Below are 19,704 nucleotides of genomic sequence, written 5' to 3'. Positions count from 1 at the left end.
GGACAAAAAACAGTGACATTTTTTATTCAGAGTTGATGTGTGCTTTACAATAATTATAAGGGAACGAATAAACGTGTACAGTAATGCATTTAAGCTTCCGCATCGTCAACAGACTCGCCAGATTTAAGCTTGGCAATGATTTGTTTCAAGCGGACAACTTCACGACTTTCAGCATTCTTACTTGCGTCATTTGTAATAAGCTTGACTCTAGCCGCGTAACTGTGCAAATGACATTGAGTTTCAGTATGTTAATAAGTACTATGGTCACAACAAAATGAACGTCATTTATATTAACCTATCACACACAGGAGCAGTAATGTTGAAAAACATTGTACTTACGTCAGAGAAATTATGCTTTCAGCAGAATTGTAATCAGCCGGAGATATGTTAACGAACATGAGTGTTTTAGCGTTTCCGCCGAGAGAATCCTTAAAATTAGTTTAATTTAATAGTATTTAAAAAAGTAACCTTCACTGAAACAGACAAAAACGACAACAATATACCTGCATTAACATGGTAAGTTTGTTATTTCTGTACGGAATAAATCCTTGTTCACTGGACAATGCTGAAATCACATCTCCAAGTGCAGAAAGTGATTTGTTGATGGAATTCGCTTCCTAGAAAAATGGAAAACATTTTCAAACAAATAGGCCGAAATAATTAGTCCGGCGCAGAGGTCGGCAATCATAGAGCTACATGCAGCTATTCTATCTATCTCTCTGTTCTGTGTCAATATGTTGTTTAATAAATAAATAACGCTGGAAACTTTTGGTGCGGACGTACATTTTTTAAGAGGTATTATGCTTTCGGTGGTAGAAACGTATGCTGAAGCCTAATTTGTGTACATTTGGTAGCAGTATACCGACTACCGTCTGTTTAGACTCCTTTAATGTTTTAGCACGTGAAATTCAGTTCGACGCCTTCAGGCGGTTTTCAATTTGAAATAGGTTTCGCGGCTCCGAGTTTGGAAAATGGGTTGCCAACCTTATAAAGTCTAGCAACTCAGAACAAAATCAAAGTATCTAATTAAAGTAAACGTAAGCAAAGAAAACGCTATCACCACAGGATACCTTCTTTTGTTCATCATCATACCTACCTTTAGTTGTGTGGCAGTGGCACCTGTTTTACCAACTCTTTCACTTCCAGCCAAATCTACCAGACTTAGCTTTCCACGTGTTACCGCTCCAGTTGCAAGATTAGTGCTTTCCAATATGACGCCAACGATTAAATGAGAACGAGAACTTTCGCTGTTCATGTCTGTAACACCAAAATCATACGTTGATGTCAAACCAAATAGTTTAAATAAGATATATCTTGATACAAGCAATATATAGGCCTATACAGTTCTCTTTAAACCTGTTTTGGTGTGTAACTGCATTGTGCTTAAATTGTAAAATATACCTGATACTTTAAGAGATATGTCGCTGAATTATTATTTTCGCCTGACCCAATTGTAGTTTGTTGATGTGTCAATTTTGGTTTGAAAGTATTTCGTTTTCATATGTATAGGTTGAGTATGTAGTTGTGGTACACACGATTGAGCAGACAGCGCAAAAAATACAACACAGCACCACACAACATATGTGTGCGTGATTTGATCAGGCTTCAATGGGGTCGTGAGAATATACGCTTAAAAGGTATGTTGCTATACCTTACTTATATTTCATTTTGAAACGTTTCAGTAACATATATCAAACTGGTCATACTTGTGGATGCAATGTGCCGACTTTCTGAACCCCGGAGAAATATACGATACAAGTCATCCGACGACTGAGCCTTTTCTACTGCACAGCCTTGCACGAACACCATGCCTTTGTTATCCTAAAAAAATGTTTTAGCCTTGATTGTTGGAAACTTAGATCGGTATACAGGTATTCTTTACAAAGCACCTTTTTTATGTCAAGACGAACATCCGCTTTCGGAGTTTTCGATAGTAAATCGATCAGTTTTTCGTTGTATAACTCCAGCATGTAACACGATATCTGATTAAAAAAGTCTTATTAATATATCTTTATAAGAATAGCAAAAAATTAGATTCGGGGTGGGCATGCTTTTCGACTCACGGACCAATAATTATTACAAAAACGACAGGCGGGCCAATGGAACAAGTTTGTTAAAGTGTACAAAGCGTGTTTACACTATAGTTTATGTACTAACCTTTCACAAAAATAAACATTAAAATACTAAAACCGAAAAGTAAAAAAATGTTCGAAAAAATTGCATAAAAGAACAACATGAACAAATTTCTGAGTGACACCTAATACATGACAGACTCTTGCGGGCCAAATTTAAAGACCCAAGAGATTTGGACCGCCGGCCGCAGTTTGCCCATATATGTGATCCAGAGTAACACAACAAGGCAGCGTTGCAGGTTTTTGGATAGTTGAGCATAAAGAGTGCCCACTTAAATTTCCGAGCTCTACTTATCTCGCATATGCTATGCCTCTTCTCTGAACACATGCCTTTCCGGGTCATGCTTTTTGCATTTTCGGAAATGGACTACAACATTGTATTGCAAAATAGATTTATTTTATTCCAATCAAATATGAAAAAACAACCAACAAGAAAATGAACGGCGTCGTATATCATCGTTCACAAAAACACACATTCGTGAAAGCCGTATCCCTCCGCTTTGCTGACCAACGAACAGCTGTGCATCGTACCTTATAGTGGTCTGGGTTTCGGCGGCACGCAACGATATCATTCGGGTCAAAACACATAAATTACTTCTTGTTTTGTCGTACGTGGAGCGAACTTCATTCAAAAATTTAAAAAATGTTACTTGCGTTTAGCAAGGAACAACAATGGGAAAAGTTGGCAATTCAAAAAGACTATCCAAAAATAGTTGGTGAACCGGCGGTTTGAGGAAGCTGTTGGGAGAACATTAAAATAAACAACAACAGCGTGTTGTCGTTGGAGCCGGACTGGTTGATGAGTAGAAGTGGCAACAGACTCGAAATCGCTGTAAAATAAATCAGTTTTAAACACACTGAAAACATAAACAAAATCAGTTTACGTGTTTGACTTCGGTGAACAAATAAAATAAAATGAACTACACTTACGTGACTGTATAGGTAGGCCGGTGGCGGGATCAATCTGTGACCCAAGTCCTCCTCCAGAAAGCAGTAGCAGAGGCAGAATGTTGCTCAGGCTACTTCCACCACTTCCTCCAATTCCTCCAAGAGATGAGTTGGAAAGAAGCAATAAAGGCAAAATACTCTCAAGTCCACCGCTAGCGCCAGGCACGCCCCCTGCTGCTCCTTGTGATGAGAGCAACATGAGAAGAAGGAGATTATTGTCGCCACCCAATCCTCCACCTAAACTGGAGTTGCCCAACAAAAGAAGGGGAAGAAGTTGGTTAATTCCTCCAGCTTGACCGGGAACACCACCAAGGCCACCACCAAGACCACCACCAAGACCACCACCTCCAAGGAGCAAGAGTGGCAGGATACTGCTGAGGTCGCTGCTGCCTCCGCCCAAAGAAGAGTTGGAAAGCAAAAGAAGTGGCAAAATGCTCTCAAGGCCGCCACCAGCTCCAGCACCAGCACCACCTAATCCTCCTCCGGAAAGAAGGAGCAACGGAAGAAGACTGTTGTCGCCGCCTGAACCTCCCAAAATATCTGGTTGAAGGAGAAGCAATGGTAGAAGTTGGCTTATTCCTCCAGCTTGACCGGGAACACCACCAAGGCCACCACCAAGACCACCACCTCCAAGGAGCAAGAGTGGCAGGATACTACTGAGGTCGCTGCTGCCTCCGCCCAAAGAAGAGTTGGAAAGCAAAAGAAGTGGCAAAATGCTCTCAAGGCCGCCACCAGCTCCAGCACCACCTAATCCTCCTCCGGAAAGAAGGAGCAACGGAAGAAGATTGTTGTCGCTGCCTGAACCTCCCAAAATATCTGGTTGAAGCAGAAGCAATGGTAGAAGTTGGTTAATTCCTCCAGCTTGACCGGGAACACCACCAAGGCCACCACCAAGGCCACCACCAAGACCACCACCTCCAAGGAGCAAGAGTGGCAGGATACTGCTGAGGTCGCTGCTGCCTCCGCCCAAAGAGGAGTTAGAAAGCAAAAGAAGTGGCAAAATGCTCTCAAGGCCGCCACCAGCTCCAGCACCAGCTCCTCCAATTCCTCCGATTCCGCCTGACAAAAACATAAGCAACAAAAGGTTGTTGTCGTTGGACCCACCAGAATTTTGAAGCAAGCTGTACAACATAAGTGGATTGCTGAAAAAGTTTGAGCCGACTGGGAGATCACTGGAAACTGTTGGTGTTGTGGTTAAACCAGTGGGATTTAATAAGAAAGAGTAGAGCAAAATGTTTGAGGAAATGCCGGATGACCCAGAATCCAGCAAGGAGTAGAGAAGGAAAGGATTGGAAAGAAGGTTCATCGAGCCAGCGCCAGTGCCAGTTATTGACTGCTGTTGCTGGGAAAACATGGAAAGAAGAAGCAAAAGATTTGTTCGGTCGTTTGTTCCAGAGTCACCACGTAGAGCCAAGATAAGGAACAGGTTCATGAACTGGCTGTAGGAATCTTGAGCTGAAACAACACGAAATGTGATTATTATTGGAAACAATAAATAGGGCACCACAACCAGCCAGCAACTAACCTGTTGTTCGGAGAACTGGTTCAGTAATGTCAACGAATTTAACATCCAACACCATCGGAAGTTCGGTATCAATTTGGAAATTATCCAAAATAGATCTGATTTCTTCGACGGATTCATTGAACAGCTTGACCACGTTTTTGGAGTCAAGTCTTTTCATGAAATTGTGTGGAGTAATTGAGCATTCTCTTCCTCTGATGTTGGCCTTAGTCTTGAGTCTATCAGCTTCGTACTCGTGATGATATTCTTCAGTGATAATTCGAACATAATCAGCAGTGTCGGCACAAAACTCCCACTCCTCACAATCTGACTCAGTGATGCAAGCTAAAACAAAACGAAAATAACAATGACAATCAAGTACAAAGATAGAAATTGGATGATTTTCATGCAGATAAGCCAGCTTTCTTGCTAAATCTATATTTACAGGCTATTTAGCAATTTTTAACGTATGTGGGAATATTGATTAAATAAACGCATTTAGAAAAGTTTGTTATGTTCTTAGTAAAAATGACATGCTTTCAAATTATATAGATTTATTCACGCACAGCGGTAAAAAGTTTCCACTATGAATTTGGGCAATAACTATGGAACATAAAACAACGACAAACCTCTGCCTTTTCTTAAGTCTGTTGGTTCTTCGGTAATATTACGAGTTCTTGATTCGTATGTTTGAAGGTTTTGTGCTAAATCCGCAAGAAATGTGATTTCCTCTTCATTCAGCTCTTCCGGGGCCCTTTGGGGGCGGTAGGAAGGCATTGCTACGGCTACGCAGGCCAAACTCAATACACACAAAAACGTCTTCATTCTGGTCTGATTCGCTGTGAAAAAGTATTACAACGTTTGGTAACTTTTCAACAATGATCTGAAACCCTAACGCACAGAATGCTTACATATAAGAGAAAACCTTTTCATATAATGCTAACAACAGTTTCAGCAAGATTTTAAATCATTTTTAACAAATTACCTTTATTCGTTGTTTTCTCAGTGATGTTATCCTGTTCTTTCTAGATGAAGCGCTCACAACCGTCGATGAGGAATGACTAAGAGCTGCACTGCACTGCCTTATATCTGCTGCGGCGACCTGGCCTCAGGCGATTTGTGCCTCGTTTAGAGGGTGCTGTGCTACTCCGCAACTAGAACCCATAGTTTACTAGCTATTATCGGGCATTCACGACCTACTGTCTCTTTCTTCTTGCTACATTGTGTGATGGCGCGATAACCCTGTTTATCGCCAGGTTTAGAAGTCGTATCGCGTGAAGGGTTTGCCGACTTTCGCATTTGTCAACCACGTATTAAAAAAGACAATTGGGAACCTGGAATTGAAACTTTTGTTGGTTCTTTTCCACTAGCTCAAATATTCGATTGAAAGCCCTTGAAGCCAATCCAGGAGTTTTTTGTTCTTTATCTCCAATCATCGTGTAAGTTTTTCCGGATCCAGTTTGACCGTACGCAAAAACACAAACGTTGTAGCCATCAACAGCTGATTGGACCAAACTGTATTTGCAAACAAAATTTGAATAAACGTAACAAAAAAATAACGCCAGGACAAACAAAACAAGTAATATGTACCTATAGGTATTTTCAAAAACGTCTTCCTGTGTATTGTCTTCAGTAAATATTTGGTCGAACTGAAATTCTTTCATATCACCCTTCGATTGTGCGACTTTAATTGTATATTCGTCAGGCGAAAACACAATATTCCTGTTGTTGTTTTGTTTCTCTGTTGAACTTAACGGACGTACACGACAATAGACACGGATTTTACCTGTTATAGAAAATCTTACTAAATTTATAATACACTTTAACACCGTAAAAAAACCTTTCATATCTTCAACCATGTTGTAGTATTTTTTTCTTAGGTTTCTCTCAGAGTTGTAATTTTCTGTCAAAGTTTTGTTTTGAACTACCAAATCTTTTATTTCTTTTTGCAGTTCTGGGAGTTGTTGCAACGCAATAGCTCCAGCACCAACAGACTCTTTAAGTTTGGTACACTAAAAACATTGTTTTTTTTAATATTTTAACGAGTATACTTTTTAGTTTGTACTTCTTGTTCTTGGATTGTTAGCAATTTTTTCATGTCAGCAAATTCCTTAGTTGAAGACTGGAGCTTGTTTTGTAACTCCAAAGCATTTTTTTTGTTTTTTTCGAGCTTTTGAACTTCATTTTCAAGCTTTTTTTCCAAATCCTAAATCAAACAGAGCCATATATTAGCATGGACAATAATTCACGACAGTTTTTGCATTTTTACCCCAAACAATTAAACACGAGTGAGTGAATAAACAGTTAATGCAAAATTTTGTATTGTGGTTGTTTGATGGTACTTGCACCACAATTGATGAAATTAATTAAAAAAGGAGAACAACAAGCAAATAATTTGGGTATCACCGAAACAATAAAAAGGAGTTTAATCAAGGAGCTTATGTACAAAAGAAATTTAGCCCAAAATTAAGTCATCGCCTTCCTTTGCTAAGTGCCCGGTAATAAGTGAGACGTGAGACACGCCAACACCTCTTCCCGGAAGGATATACTGTCCGTTGAAAAGTAATTGTTTTCGCCTTTAGCTAAAATCAACCCGGTGTCAGTCTGTGATGCTTCAGGCAAAATGTGTTCCGTACCAGCGCCGGCCGGTTCTCAGCAATTTAGTACCAAGCAATGTTATGCGGCGGCGTTGACCGATAGCGACTGAAACATGACATGCTTTAAACCTTGACGGAATTTACGGAAAGAATTTGCTTTGAGCGGAAGGGAGAAATCAATATTTGCGCTGTCTGTTGTTGCGGGTTTTGCATAATCTACCTTAATTTTTTTTTCCATTTTCTTTTTATCTTTGTCGACAGAAGGAGATGTGACGTCCCCGGAACCGCCGGCTGACTTTAACTGGCGTTCGAGATTTTTGATTTGTTTCAAATATTCATCATTTTGCTTCTTTAATTTGACCAACTGCAAAAGAATGGGGATACACAAAACTAGTTGTTTAAAATTTTTTTCCTATGATTTGTTGTGTATGTTAGAAAACAAAGCAAGTTAGAATGTGTCCAACAATTAGATGTGTAGTAATTAAAGAATTGTTTACAACGCGCTCGATACGTGGGTCTAACTGTATCGGCCATGCCCCAGGGCAAGCCATGCGTGGAACGCCTTGTAAGCATTCTTCTTCGCCCACTACGTAACGAGAACCACGCCTTTGTGCCAGCAGTTCAATTTAAATCAGATTGCAAACGCTGAGTTAAACAGGGGTACAACATCTGCTCAGAATATTTAAATTTTCGCTATATCTCTTAAACTTAACCAAATGGGTTATTTAAAACGCATTAAGACGTGTTATTGTCACAATAAACAACGTGCATATCCAATTATCCATACCATGACTCGACTTTTTTGAATTTGAAGTTGTGTTTCCTGCTTGTCCATACTTTTTGTTTTTGTAGGGCCTCTCTAATAAAGATGCAAAGTTAGGTGCAATATACATACAATATCAGCCTATTGTAGAGATTTTACAGAAAAACTGCAAAAAGTTTGCATGTTGTTAGCTAAGTTTTCGAGTAAACAACATGAGTTGAAAGAAGCACCAAACCTGATCAATGTATGGCTGGTATCAAACCATTTCGTAAGATAGAAAAAATAATGTGGTTTTCTAAACCCAAACATATATCTAACAATAATGAATACACGTTGTGAAACCAAAACCTAGTTTTTACTTGTAAGCTTTTTTCTGTGGAGTTTTGCACCAATATTTCTTCATCGCCTTCAAAAGCAAAAAAAAATAATAAAAACAACGAAATTAGCATAAAAAATGCAGAAAATGTTACATGAAAAAATATAATACAACACAACAGTAGAAACCTGAAGCTTCATCCAAAACAGGTGATACTGGTTTTTCTTCAATGTCCTTTAAAGTGTACAAACTATACAGTGATTATCTTGCAACAAGGTTTTATACAAAAAATATACTTATTCCTATTTTTATTGAATATAAAACACTTTCCCTTCCAAATACAAACTACAAACACCACACATGTATTAAATATCACAGCAAAAAAAAATGGAATTGATATTAGCCATTTACAAGTATTTGTTAAATCAACAGTACATCCTACACTTACATGAAGTTGTTCTGACTGATCTGTGTCACTCTCTAAAAACAAAAATAATCATAAAAAATTTCTGCAAAAAATAGAATTGCATTATTTGGTAACAAAAACATTCACAAAAGCTCTCATTGTTTGACAGTTAAATAATAAATAGGTATAATCTGTTCACCCTCGTTGAACATACATTTAAAAGAAAGTTATTGTCACTTGACACATGATGCATTAGAACACAAAAAAATTGTTAAAAATATAATTTTAAGTTTGTTAAAAGATAAAATCTGTTGAAACAAAAGTTTTAGCACTAAAGAAAAAGTCTGCTCTTTTATAAAGAACTCAATTTTATGTTTTATGCCATTTGTTGCTAAATAGTTTTATGTCAGTGTTCTGTTTTTGTAACCATCATGGTATAGTAGCAGGGTTTACAATAAGCAGATTCTATTGTACATATTTTAAATCAACTCATTATCAGATTACAAATCACCTTGTATAAAACAATTTACCTTCATTCACAATAAAATGTTTTTGTTTATGTTGAGAATTCACTGCGCTGTCTTCAACAGTGTCTTCCTAAAATGAAGTTCAGGCTTAAACATTAAGCAGGCCATTATTTTGAAGAATTTGTATCGGATTCTTGGTAAAAAAATGTTCAAAACATTACAAATTGGTCACAAAACTGGTATAAAACAAAAAACATCTACAGAAATGCCATTGTGAAATCTGTCCAAATTTGGCACAACACTAAATTTGCTAATTAGAAAAAAGTACCATAAACTTTTACACCAATTCCAGGTTTTTTTATAACTTATTTGGTTTTCTTTTTTATTTCAAACCATCAGTATTTTTAGGCCAAATAAGCTTTTAATAAGTTGTTTTTCATTAAAAATAAAACAGCATTTTGATTAACTAAAAACAAATGGATTGAAGCATTTTCCGAACCCATGTGGTTATTTTGTTTAGTTTATTTTGTGCAAATATTGTAGACATTTTATCATAAAAGTTTAAAGACCACTGTGGAAATATATTTACCATATCAAAACTGTCTATTTCAATCTCCTCCAAGGTTTCCTTTGTGACATTGAGCAGTTCAAAGTCAGTATCTGCATACCCATAAGAGTAATGTTTGGTTTAAACCATGTATTATATGTACAATGTTCTTACTTGAAAACTGTAAAATGACTGTAAGGCATGGTGATAAATAACAACAAAAATAACAACTAAATTAAAACATTAGATACCTTCAAAACCCCATCTTTAGATGAGCTTTAAGGGCAAAATTTTTTTCCAGTGGCTTTTTAATTAATTTAATAAAGATAGAAAATAAAACTCTCACCTGACACATAAGACTCTTGTGGTAAGTGTAAATCTTCAAAAGACTTGCTGGCCTGAAAATTGTGTGCTTTCAAGTAAACCTCAGGTAACTAATGGAATATTCTGTGATTGGGTATTTAAATTTTCACCTGATTTCTGAAAAGTTGTCTTGTATACATAGTATTTTTTATAGAACCCGACATGTTAAAGTTTTAGAAGGTTTTTTGTGGTTCAACATTTAACTTAAAAATGTGGTAATACAAATCGTGCACAATGTGTGGTTTAAGCTTGTTTAAGTGATAGACAGCTAGTAAAGCAATTTTTGAATAGGATATTAGCAAAATACAGTCGATGTATAGATCCCTTATGGTACAAATATTTATGCCAAGTAATATTCACCCACATTTTTGTCCCTTGTGATGGTAGCTTCAACTCCCAACTTTATTTCTACATTTAAAAAAAATATATTTTAATACTTTTAAAAGTTGTAAAAATAAACATTGCACACTTCTAAACTCTGTATTAGTATAAAACTGTAACAGTAATGTAAATATATACCAGGATGTATTGTTTGTGTTTTCTCTGTTTCTTCGAGATCATCTTTAATCTGCAATATTTATATAAATTTAACAAATACTGTACTTTGTTTCATTTTACATAATCTTACCTTTTCTTCATTATGGTCTTGACTCGAGTACCCTGTACAATTAAAAATAAACTAAAATAAAGTTTTTAAACATAACATAAATTCTTTGTTTTGTCTAGATATGTATATTATGTGGCATAGGTATACCCATGTTCCCCGCCTATGATTCTGACCAATCTTAGGACTTTTTGCATTGAATAATCAATGAAATATCTGCGAACTATGGTATTTGCCAGATAAACTAATTCCACATGACAATTTATATGACAAACAATAATTTTTTTTGTTTATTTAAAAACTAATGAATAGTACAGAGTAGTCTTTGACCCTCAAAGGGGTTTCTTTAAAAAAATAATATTTGCAAATAATTGCCAAAGCAGGAAATGAATTCTGACAATAAAAAGACTGGCCCATACTGTTGTTAACCTTGTCATGTTTGAAAAACGTTTGGCAAGAACTTATGCCATCATCAGTTGACGTGATTGATATCAAGAGCATTATTATTATGAAACAAAATGACCTTTGGAAAAAGTAACCAGCTGAATGACACACAATGGACAAACAGTAAAGAGAGGTGTCACAGTTAAAATGTTCAGAAACAACATAGCATTAAGCTATGTTAAAGAGAACTTTTTTGTTGAATAAAACACTTGTACAAAAAAAATTAAAAATAACAAAAAACTGCTTTATTACCTACTTTTTACTTGCATTTACACAAAAAAAAATTATATTAAACATTGATACCAGATATACTGATAATAATTAAATATGAATATTAACCAAACATATTTATAACAACCTTTTTCAATTTCAACAGCAGGGACAATAACTGCACCTTGAACAGTTTCCTTTTGAGCTTTCAAAATTATATTTTTGTCATAAAGCAGCTGCAAGTTTTTTCGTTTAAGATCCTGCAAGAATAAACAGCCATTACTTTTCACATCTTGGAAATGGCAGTTAGCAAAAATTATGCAAAATGTTTCAGATCAACAAAATTAAAGCAAATGCAGTTGAGATAAATTGGTTGCTGATATTTACAGCAAGTACAGTTTTAGACGAAAAAAAACAGAAAATTGGGTAAAACATGGAGAGGTAAAACACTGCATTAGAAAATGACAAACAATAATTCATGACCAACTATGCAGCTAACTCTCTGTGATAAATCAGTTGTACCTTCTTCCATGTTTAATTGACTAATACATTAAGAAAACAATTGCTAGATTGGTAGAAAAAAAATATTTATGCTTTTTTTGTAATCAGTGATGCTCATATTTTCAGTTGAATTTTGATTGTGGTGCCTGTATAGTTATAATGCCCCAAGTTGTGTTAGTACAAATTATGCCACAAGTTGTGTAAGTACCAAATCACCACATGTTAAAAAAAGTTTTATTACTGTAAGTATCAGCATTAATAAACATTTTGTGGCTATACTTCTTGCACATTGTATGGTTAAATGTTTTTGATACATTGATACAATTAAAGCCAGGCAATTTGTTCTTTAACAAATCATGTCAAATGTGTTTGAAGCAGAGAAATAAAATGAAATAGATCCTGCATTGATAAAATTAAATCGAGTCAACAGTATAAATGTATTTTAGCTACATTTGATGGGTAAATGCGACAATCACCGAAAAAACCTTGTATTTGAAATTTAAGACTAGTTCCTTAATTCTAGCAGAGTGTCTTGATACCAGTGACAACAATATATTAAGATAGGTAATTTATTGTGTGAAACAAAATGCTTCAGATTAATGTCAGCCAGTTAATTAGTAATACTCGAAAAATTGATTTCAGCTACTTAGGCATCATCAGATTCTTTTTTGATAGTATTTTTTATATTGGTACAAAGAATATATGCATATGGGTGCAAAATATATGGTGTTAAGTAGTAAATAAAAAAGCCGGAGCTAGAATGCTGTTGATCATAATGCTGGTAAACAGTTTACCAGCATCATATATATATATATGCGCCTTGTTTTCATATTTTGAGGGTGGGCGGCTATATTGTGACAACATAATTTTTTTGGAAAGGACAACCTGTCACCCTTCCAGGCATAGGTGCCTATGTACATACATATATTATACATATAAATTTTTGCAACTATATCATAGAACTTGGTTTTACAATAGTCATGATATCATGAATTCCTAATACTTGTAAACTTCCTCTTATAAATGTGGCAAAGCTGGACATTTTACACAGGCTTGTTTAGAAAACTCACGTCAATAGTATCCAGATTTTCATCAGAAGATGCAAGGCGGCCTTTGAGGACATCAACAATGTGAAGCAAAGATCTAATTTTTGATTTGTTTTTTGTTTGCAATTTTTGAAGAAAAGTTTCAAATTGTGCCTGAAAGAAAGCATTTGATAATGGAAATAAAACTAAACAACCAGGTATAGACAAACTTTTCGACTCATGTGACAGAAATTATTAAAAAATTGTCAGGCGAACCAATGGGTCATGTGCTCAAAAGTGGACAAAGAATGTTTATACTACAGTACCAAACATAAACTAAGCTGTGTATAAGCTGCAGACAGATGGCCACTGTTTCGACCTAAAAGGTCTCATCAGTGCAGCTGGTGTGACTATAACTGATGAGACCTTTTAGGTCGAAACAGTGGCCATCTGTCTGCAGCTTATACACAATTTCATATTATTGGCTCCACATTGCTTATCATAAACTAAGCTATTGATGATTTCGTTCATTCAAGCTGCACATCTATCTGGAAAAAAATTTTATACCTGCGTTTCATGCTCTATTGACTGATATTGACTTTCAATTTTGGAAACAACTGATACATGATGAAGTTTCATTTCTTTCATATCATCAACAATGCGACTAATCATTGCATGAGCATATTCATAAGGAATATAAGCTGTTTCATTTAACACATCCGTCGGCTTTACATCTGAATTGTTTTCATTGGAAAACAAACCAATATCATCAACTTGCTTCAATGAATGAAATGATTCTGTTTAAATTATAAAAGAAATATGTTGACATGTTTTTAGTGGTGGAAAAAAGTTTATACGGTAACTAAATTTGATAAACTATGAATAAATAATATCAACTTAATTCAATGGTTCCTAGTTAGGAAGTCAACTTCCATTGTGATATTCTACACAATTTTCTGTGCTACTTGTGCTGGTTGTTGATTTAAGTTCATTCTTGTGAATAAGAAGAGTAGAGCAAATGTTGAATTATTTCATTTCTATTTATTATGTTTTGTTTGTGTAAAGGATCACTCTGGCAATATTATTTGACAATTTACACCGGACCATGCACTAACATTTTCAACAAAGTTGCAAATAAACACCAAAGAGAAAAAGGTTTGCACAAAATGGATTACCATCATTTCACCCAAATTTGTAGAAGCGCATTAGAGACTGCATTTTTTTAAATACAGTACTTAACTAAAGTATGTTGTCCTACAACAATTGTCAAAAATGGTCAAGAGTATGCATGTTAAACAAATCAACTTTGCAATAAAAATGCAATAAATCTCAAGAAAGTCACTGCTTGTCACATTTAGGACTCAATGCTGTGACAAATTTATTGCTACTACTATGGCATATCCAAGATATCTAAAGGGAGGGTCCAAATATTTTTTGGGAATTCCCAATTTTTTTGCTTTAAAAGGACTTTTACTAGTCATCAAGCCTTATAAAATAGACTGAGCTAATTACCACATAAAAGGGTAATTGTGTTATGCTACCAAAAACTCAGTGTTTTTACTGTATTACATGCACTCTAGTCTTTTACTTAGTTAGATAGATCTTGAATATATCTGACCAAAAAAGGATTTGATTAATATTGTGTATAGGTAGTTAAGAAAGAATAGAAACAAAATCTGTCTTATATGTATTGGCGATATGTACACATGTGTGTGTGCTCAGTCATTCCATTAGAGTACAGTCAAATTTTTTTTTGTAACACACCACCATATAAAAAAGTTCCTTGAGCAACAACCAACAAAAAATGTAAAGATAGAAATTAATTCCACCAAAATCTGTTTTTCCCACAATAACTCATGTTTCTTAAAATTTTATTTTGGTGTTACAATTTCAAGCTATATCCTTATTATAACAAAATGCTGGATAGTTTATTTTTGTACTTCTTTTTTTAAATTGAATTAAAAAAACTTCTCTGAAGTTAATTTAAAGATGTTATTTCATCTTAACTACCACCTCAACTATAAAGTGCATACAAAGCTGATTATAAGGTAATAATGTCATAATGACATCATAACTAACAAGCATTTCTTTGTAAACAATCATTTGCAAACATACTGGTGCTAGTTATATAATTATGGAGAATTGTACAAAAAAACAAAAAGGCAGAGAATCCTTGCCACAGAGAGTGGTATGTTAGAAAGAAAGGACACACTAATATGTTCGGTCTTAGCAAGGAAGAATTAGGAATGATAATGTGGAGGGCTGGAATAACAAGTTTTAATCTGTGTCAGGAATGCCTGCACCACTATGAGGTTTATTTAAGAACGTTTTTCTTAAAAAAAATAATGTAGCAATGTTTTTAATGCACACCAACAGAGAAGGAAACCCAACGCAACAAAGGGAATATCATTATCATTAGCCCAGATTGGAAAAAAACTTTTACGAAAATTTACCGATAATCTGGCAATAAACATTTGCTAATGCAATAACATACGAAAACGTTTCGATCGTCGCAATTAACGATTACCTAAAAAAATCCTCAGCGCAAAAACACACTTTCCAATCTGTTCATTAGCTAAATAGGTTATCTTATAAAGAATTCCGTGTATACTGTTCCAGGAGAAAAACTTTGTGTTTCCTGCTTTTTATTTGCCAACTCCACACATGAACCTACTTCTACAAACAGTGAAGAAATGAATGTGTCTTTTGTATCTGACAATTTAGAAAAAGAAAACCAACTCTCTATTCTCAACACTTCCCTGACACAAAATAATATTTTTCCTCTTTCTTTTCATTCTCAACATAAACAACAAACAGGCCAAAATATCCAGGATATCTAAAGGGAGGGTCCAAATATTTTTTTGGAATTCCCCAATTTTTTGCTTTGAAAGGACTTTTACTAGTCAAAAAAAATTACAGGCCCAAAACAAAATAACTGTAAAAATCTGGAATCAGCTTTTTCTGTTATTGGTCTATCAACTCCTGCAAATAGTTGTTCTGGACACAGTATCTAGTTCTTCTCAAGATTTTCGGATGAACTCAAACAAAACTTAAACTAAGTATCATATGCTGAAAAAATCCAAGTTTTATTACTTAAGCCCCAATCTTGGACAACAGAACGTAGTAAGTTTTTTAAGTTCATTCAAACAAAATGAAATGCACAATTCATTCAATTATTATCTTCTTTTCTAATCAAGTGGGTATGACAGAATGTAAATCTATGGCATTTTTTCTTAGATGACTTGAACCATAAAACTGCCTTTGTTCACAAACTTCAGTGTTATTAATATAAATATTAGAAAACTCACCATCCTGCAATTCAAACCATAGAGCATTTTTCAGATGGATGTGCTGGCTAACATAAAAACTTCAAAATCTGTTGAATGTTCGGAACACTGTTTACGGATTTGCTCATAATTCTAAGAATAACAAGACTGACCCATACCATTGTCAATATGAAACATGGCAATGTTAAAAATAATATGGTCCAGTCTCTTTATTCTCAGAATGTTGAATGTTACTTATTATAATAAAGACTTTAGCCTAAATACAAACTAGAACTTCTTCGCAACAAGTCATGGGAAGTCACCTCGATGGATTATTTGGGCCAATCAAGCATAAAATAAACCATGAAAGTTTAACTCGGACCGTATCAAACCAAATTTTAACTGCCATAGATATATTTACAAACTGTCAATCAGATGTGAAGGAATCTAAATTTTACTTTATCGCATTAGAAGAAATAAAATTTACCAGAAAGATTCTTTCATAGTGTTACATCGTGAAACCACGATTCAAGTTTTCATGTTTTTATTGCAACTGCTGTAGGTTGTATTTTATATAAACAGACTGCAGAAGATGAAGAACTAGTAGGTTCTTTTTACTTCAATTCACATTTTTATACAGAACAAACACTTGACTTTAATATTATGAAAATTGTTGCAATTTATGATGGACATTGGTGGCTAGGCACAGTGATAGAAATCAATCCAAGAGAAAACAATATTTGTATGGAGTTTATGCATCCACATCCACATGTTTTATCAGCCAAATGTTGATCTTCAGTTGTATGTGTTTTTAATAGTTTTGTTTAATTTGCAGTATACTTTACCCACTTTACTTTGTTAAATTACTGTTTATGTTCACATTATTGTTGCAAATGGAAAGTATTTTTTTGATAAAAATAAACATGCGGATTTGATGTGAAGTGGTGGAAAACAATAGCTGTCAGCAATGAAACAAAAATCAAATTAAAGAAGCAAAACTCACAAGAATAAATTACAAAAATTACACCTTAGGGAGAACATACACTGGTTTTTGTTCTACTGAAAACATAATGTTAAGTAAAATGCACACGTAACAACAGTTTGTTCACCAAAAATATATATAATACAAAAATCTAAATTAAAAAAGAAGTACAAATTTTTTCTAGCATTTTGTAAAAATGAAGGTATAGCTTGGAATTATAACACCAAAATAAAATGTCTATAATTTTTCTTGTTAGAAACTAAATTATTGTAGGACAAAAATCAAACCTAAAATTTTTGAATTTTGGCCCCTTCCGAGTGCTGAGTGACCATTTAAGAGTCATATTTAAGATATATCGAAAACGCTTGTCTTATTTTTGGTGTAATTAAATTCTGCCTCTATGTTTTTCTACTGCAGTGATTCCAAAAATTAAAACAAATTTGAATTGTACCACCTATTTGAGTGTTACAAATTACATAGGGGATGAAGTAACAAACATTTTGAGATCATATACGAAAATTGTGGGTTACACAGAGTGACTGTATTATAATGAAATGACACAGCTAATACTTATTTCTTGGAGTCAAAAGTTTTAAAGGTACTGTAATTACTTGACTATAAGCTAATCTTGATGAAAAGAATACAAACATTGTTCTGATGAAAAGAAAACAAACATTGTTCTGTCTTTCAAAATTGTGATTTGGGCTGTAAACCTTAACTATGTTGGACAATAAAACTATGTTGATGTTTCACGTCAAAATGTTGAAAAAAAAGCCACCCTTAACTTTTAGTAGCCCAAATGGTAGGAAAAACATTTAGAAGCTGTGGCTTACAATAAAATAAATACAGTGTGGAGACCCTTTGACTCCCTCTGGATATACTATATTTCAGGTTAACTGCAAAGAAAAATAAAAAACCTGTTGGGTTCAAGGACTTCAGATCCATGTAATTTGTGGGTCTATCCATTGCAGTTTTAGGTCTCATTAATCCAGAAGATTCCACAACAGCAGAAGAAATAGGTGCAGATGATGGTCTCTTCTCTCCATTTAGTGGCTCAACTTTGTTTCTACTTAAACTTACTTTCGACCCAAGCTGTTTTAGCCTGTTAAATTTTGATGATTCCTTTAAAGTAGGAATAGACTGATTGTCATCTCTAGTTTCTTCATCATAGCTTTTGTCGAGTTTATTGGATGTATCAAATTTCTACAAGTTACAATTGATAATTTAAAATGAGTTAATTACTTGGAAAAATAGAATTTTGCAATACAAAATATACTCTTGTTTTGCATAAATCATGCAGCCTAAAGCTGAGTGCCACAGCCTACTTCGTGTTTTTGTGGTGTTGTAATACAGACACTTAGCTTATCTGTCACCTTAAATTTTTTATTTGATGTTTTGAAGAAATTAAATAAAACTTACCAGCTGAAGGGGTGTCTGCAAACTTTCTGTACTGCCAGGCAAGGGAAAATCGGTCATTTTAACAAAAGTATCTGCATGATATGACACATAATTTTGACCATTAGGTATTTCACCAATTAATTTCTTGCATACAATACCAAAGGTTTTTGTTATGGTTGGTTATTACACATAGACAAGATATATATTTGTTGAATTGCAGTGGTTTATGTATTGTGCTGATATGAGAGGATTAGAAACAACTTTTACCTCTCTTATTTGCTATTTTGTTTTATTTGATGATAATGAAGCATATAAAAAACAAATTGCTTGACAAATCTAACATACAGTAGGCTACCAAAATGAAACAATTATATATATAGGCTACTATTTTTGCTAGCTACTGCCCTAACAGGGCACTTTATGTACTTTTCTATTTACTTACAGAAAATGATTATGATTTCTGGTAAGAAACCCTAATAGTGCCAGTACGAAATACTTCGCTAGACGCCCTTGGATACTTAAATGTTTGGGAGAAACTTTCGCAATTACTACTGGCGTTGTTGAATGTATCCGTAAATATTTGATTTTCTCACACTGTTGCTAGTGAAGTCAGGGACGCCACACCAAACAACAACCAGCAGTCACAGTATCGTGGCCGGTTACCACAAAAATCACCGTGATTGCTTCAGCAGGGTTGCCAGATGATCTTTTTCTAGTCAAATTTTGCAACGTTAAATTTTAAAAATTGTATTTGAACTTTTATTTTCGATATACCAACCTATGTACATATCTATCCGATAAGCAGCTTATCTTTTTCTGTCCTGTCATCGTGTGCTATTTCTGATATTTTTTAAAAAATAACACACAACATAATTCGTTGTTACTTTTTATATACATGATATAATATATTTATGATATATATATATATATTTTTTTTTTATTCAAGGGCATTTAGTAGATGCCCGGCGTGTACCAAAGCGAGATAATGAAACAAAGGCAACGCATGCAAAAATAGGATAACACAAGAAGCAAGCGCGAATGATGAAGGATAATTACACAACATAACTTGATGATTTGGAAGAGAGCATATACAAAAGAGGGAGAATTACACAACATAATATTATATTAGGCAATAACTAACTTTGATAAAATTCTGTGGGGTCTGTTAATTTTTTTTTGGGGGGGTATTTGTCTTTTAAAAAATTTACGGCCTTGGACAAGGTTGCCTCAAGGA

The 19,704-nt window shown here is 34.5% G+C and overlaps 2 protein-coding genes across 4 annotated transcripts; both read right to left on the bottom strand.

Annotated features, from left to right (window-relative positions):
* Positions 1–76: 76 nt before the first annotated feature.
* LOC145911048 (uncharacterized) lies at positions 77–19,162 on the bottom strand. 2 transcript variants are annotated; one of them, XM_082998288.1, is made up of 27 exons: positions 19,064–19,162; positions 18,492–18,562; positions 17,990–18,275; positions 13,392–13,621; positions 12,870–12,998; positions 11,447–11,558; positions 10,669–10,700; positions 10,560–10,608; positions 10,405–10,448; positions 10,024–10,075; positions 9,720–9,790; positions 9,194–9,260; positions 8,706–8,737; positions 8,446–8,491; positions 8,301–8,347; positions 7,966–8,037; positions 7,399–7,542; positions 6,647–6,787; positions 6,422–6,593; positions 6,172–6,367; positions 5,916–6,096; positions 1,890–1,982; positions 1,707–1,821; positions 1,097–1,257; positions 504–617; positions 340–428; positions 77–219 (listed from the first exon to the last, which is right to left on the bottom strand). In XM_082998288.1, exons 2-27 carry the CDS (start codon positions 18,546–18,548, stop codon positions 90–92), a joined length of 2,862 nt encoding a protein of 953 aa, XP_082854414.1. In that variant the 5' UTR covers positions 18,549–18,562; positions 19,064–19,162; the 3' UTR covers positions 77–89. The 2 variants fall into 2 exon arrangements, with proteins under 2 accessions (XP_082854414.1, XP_082854413.1); XM_082998287.1 differs by lacking the exon at positions 19,064–19,162 and adding an exon at positions 18,913–19,054.
* LOC145911050 (uncharacterized) lies at positions 2,508–5,909 on the bottom strand. Of its 2 annotated transcripts, XM_082998289.1 has the most exons (5): positions 5,567–5,909; positions 5,211–5,420; positions 4,606–4,926; positions 3,063–4,535; positions 2,508–2,962 (listed from the first exon to the last, which is right to left on the bottom strand). In XM_082998289.1, exons 2-5 carry the CDS (start codon positions 5,404–5,406, stop codon positions 2,832–2,834), a joined length of 2,121 nt encoding a protein of 706 aa, XP_082854415.1. In that variant the 5' UTR covers positions 5,407–5,420; positions 5,567–5,909; the 3' UTR covers positions 2,508–2,831. The 2 variants fall into 2 exon arrangements, with proteins under 2 accessions (XP_082854415.1, XP_082854416.1); XM_082998290.1 differs by having other exon boundaries at positions 5,211–5,909.
* Positions 19,163–19,704: the final 542 nt, after the last annotated feature.

This window comes from Ascidia mentula, chromosome 8 (genome assembly GCF_947561715.1).
Source record: "Ascidia mentula chromosome 8, kaAscMent1.1, whole genome shotgun sequence".
In the NCBI taxonomy this organism is placed as follows: Eukaryota; Metazoa; Chordata; class Ascidiacea; order Phlebobranchia; family Ascidiidae; genus Ascidia; species Ascidia mentula.
This window is presented reverse-complemented; position numbering and strand designations above follow the sequence as displayed.

What these genes read in the sequence shown, in the direction of transcription:
- LOC145911050 (XM_082998290.1), bottom strand. Translation starts at nt 5,406, where the DNA reads ATGAAGACGTTTTTGTGTGTATTGAGTTTGGCCTGCGTAGCCGTAGCA. An exon ending in AGACTTAAGAAAAGGCAGAG is followed by an intron (nt 4,927 to 5,210) that starts GTTTGTCGTTGT and finishes GTTTTGTTTTAG; the next exon opens with CTTGCATCACTGAGTCAGAT. An exon ending in CGGCCTACCTATACAGTCAC is followed by an intron (nt 2,963 to 3,062) that starts GTAAGTGTAGTT and finishes TTTATTTTACAG; the next exon opens with CGATTTCGAGTCTGTTGCCA.
- LOC145911048 (XM_082998288.1), bottom strand. Translation starts at nt 18,548, where the DNA reads ATGACCGATTTTCCCTTGCCTGGCAGTACAGAAAGTTTGCAGACACCC. An exon ending in AAGACCATAATGAAGAAAAG is followed by an intron (nt 10,609 to 10,668) that starts GTAAGATTATGT and finishes TAAATATTGCAG; the next exon opens with ATTAAAGATGATCTCGAAGA. An exon ending in TTCGTCTTGACATAAAAAAG is followed by an intron (nt 1,822 to 1,889) that starts GTGCTTTGTAAA and finishes ACATTTTTTTAG; the next exon opens with GATAACAAAGGCATGGTGTT.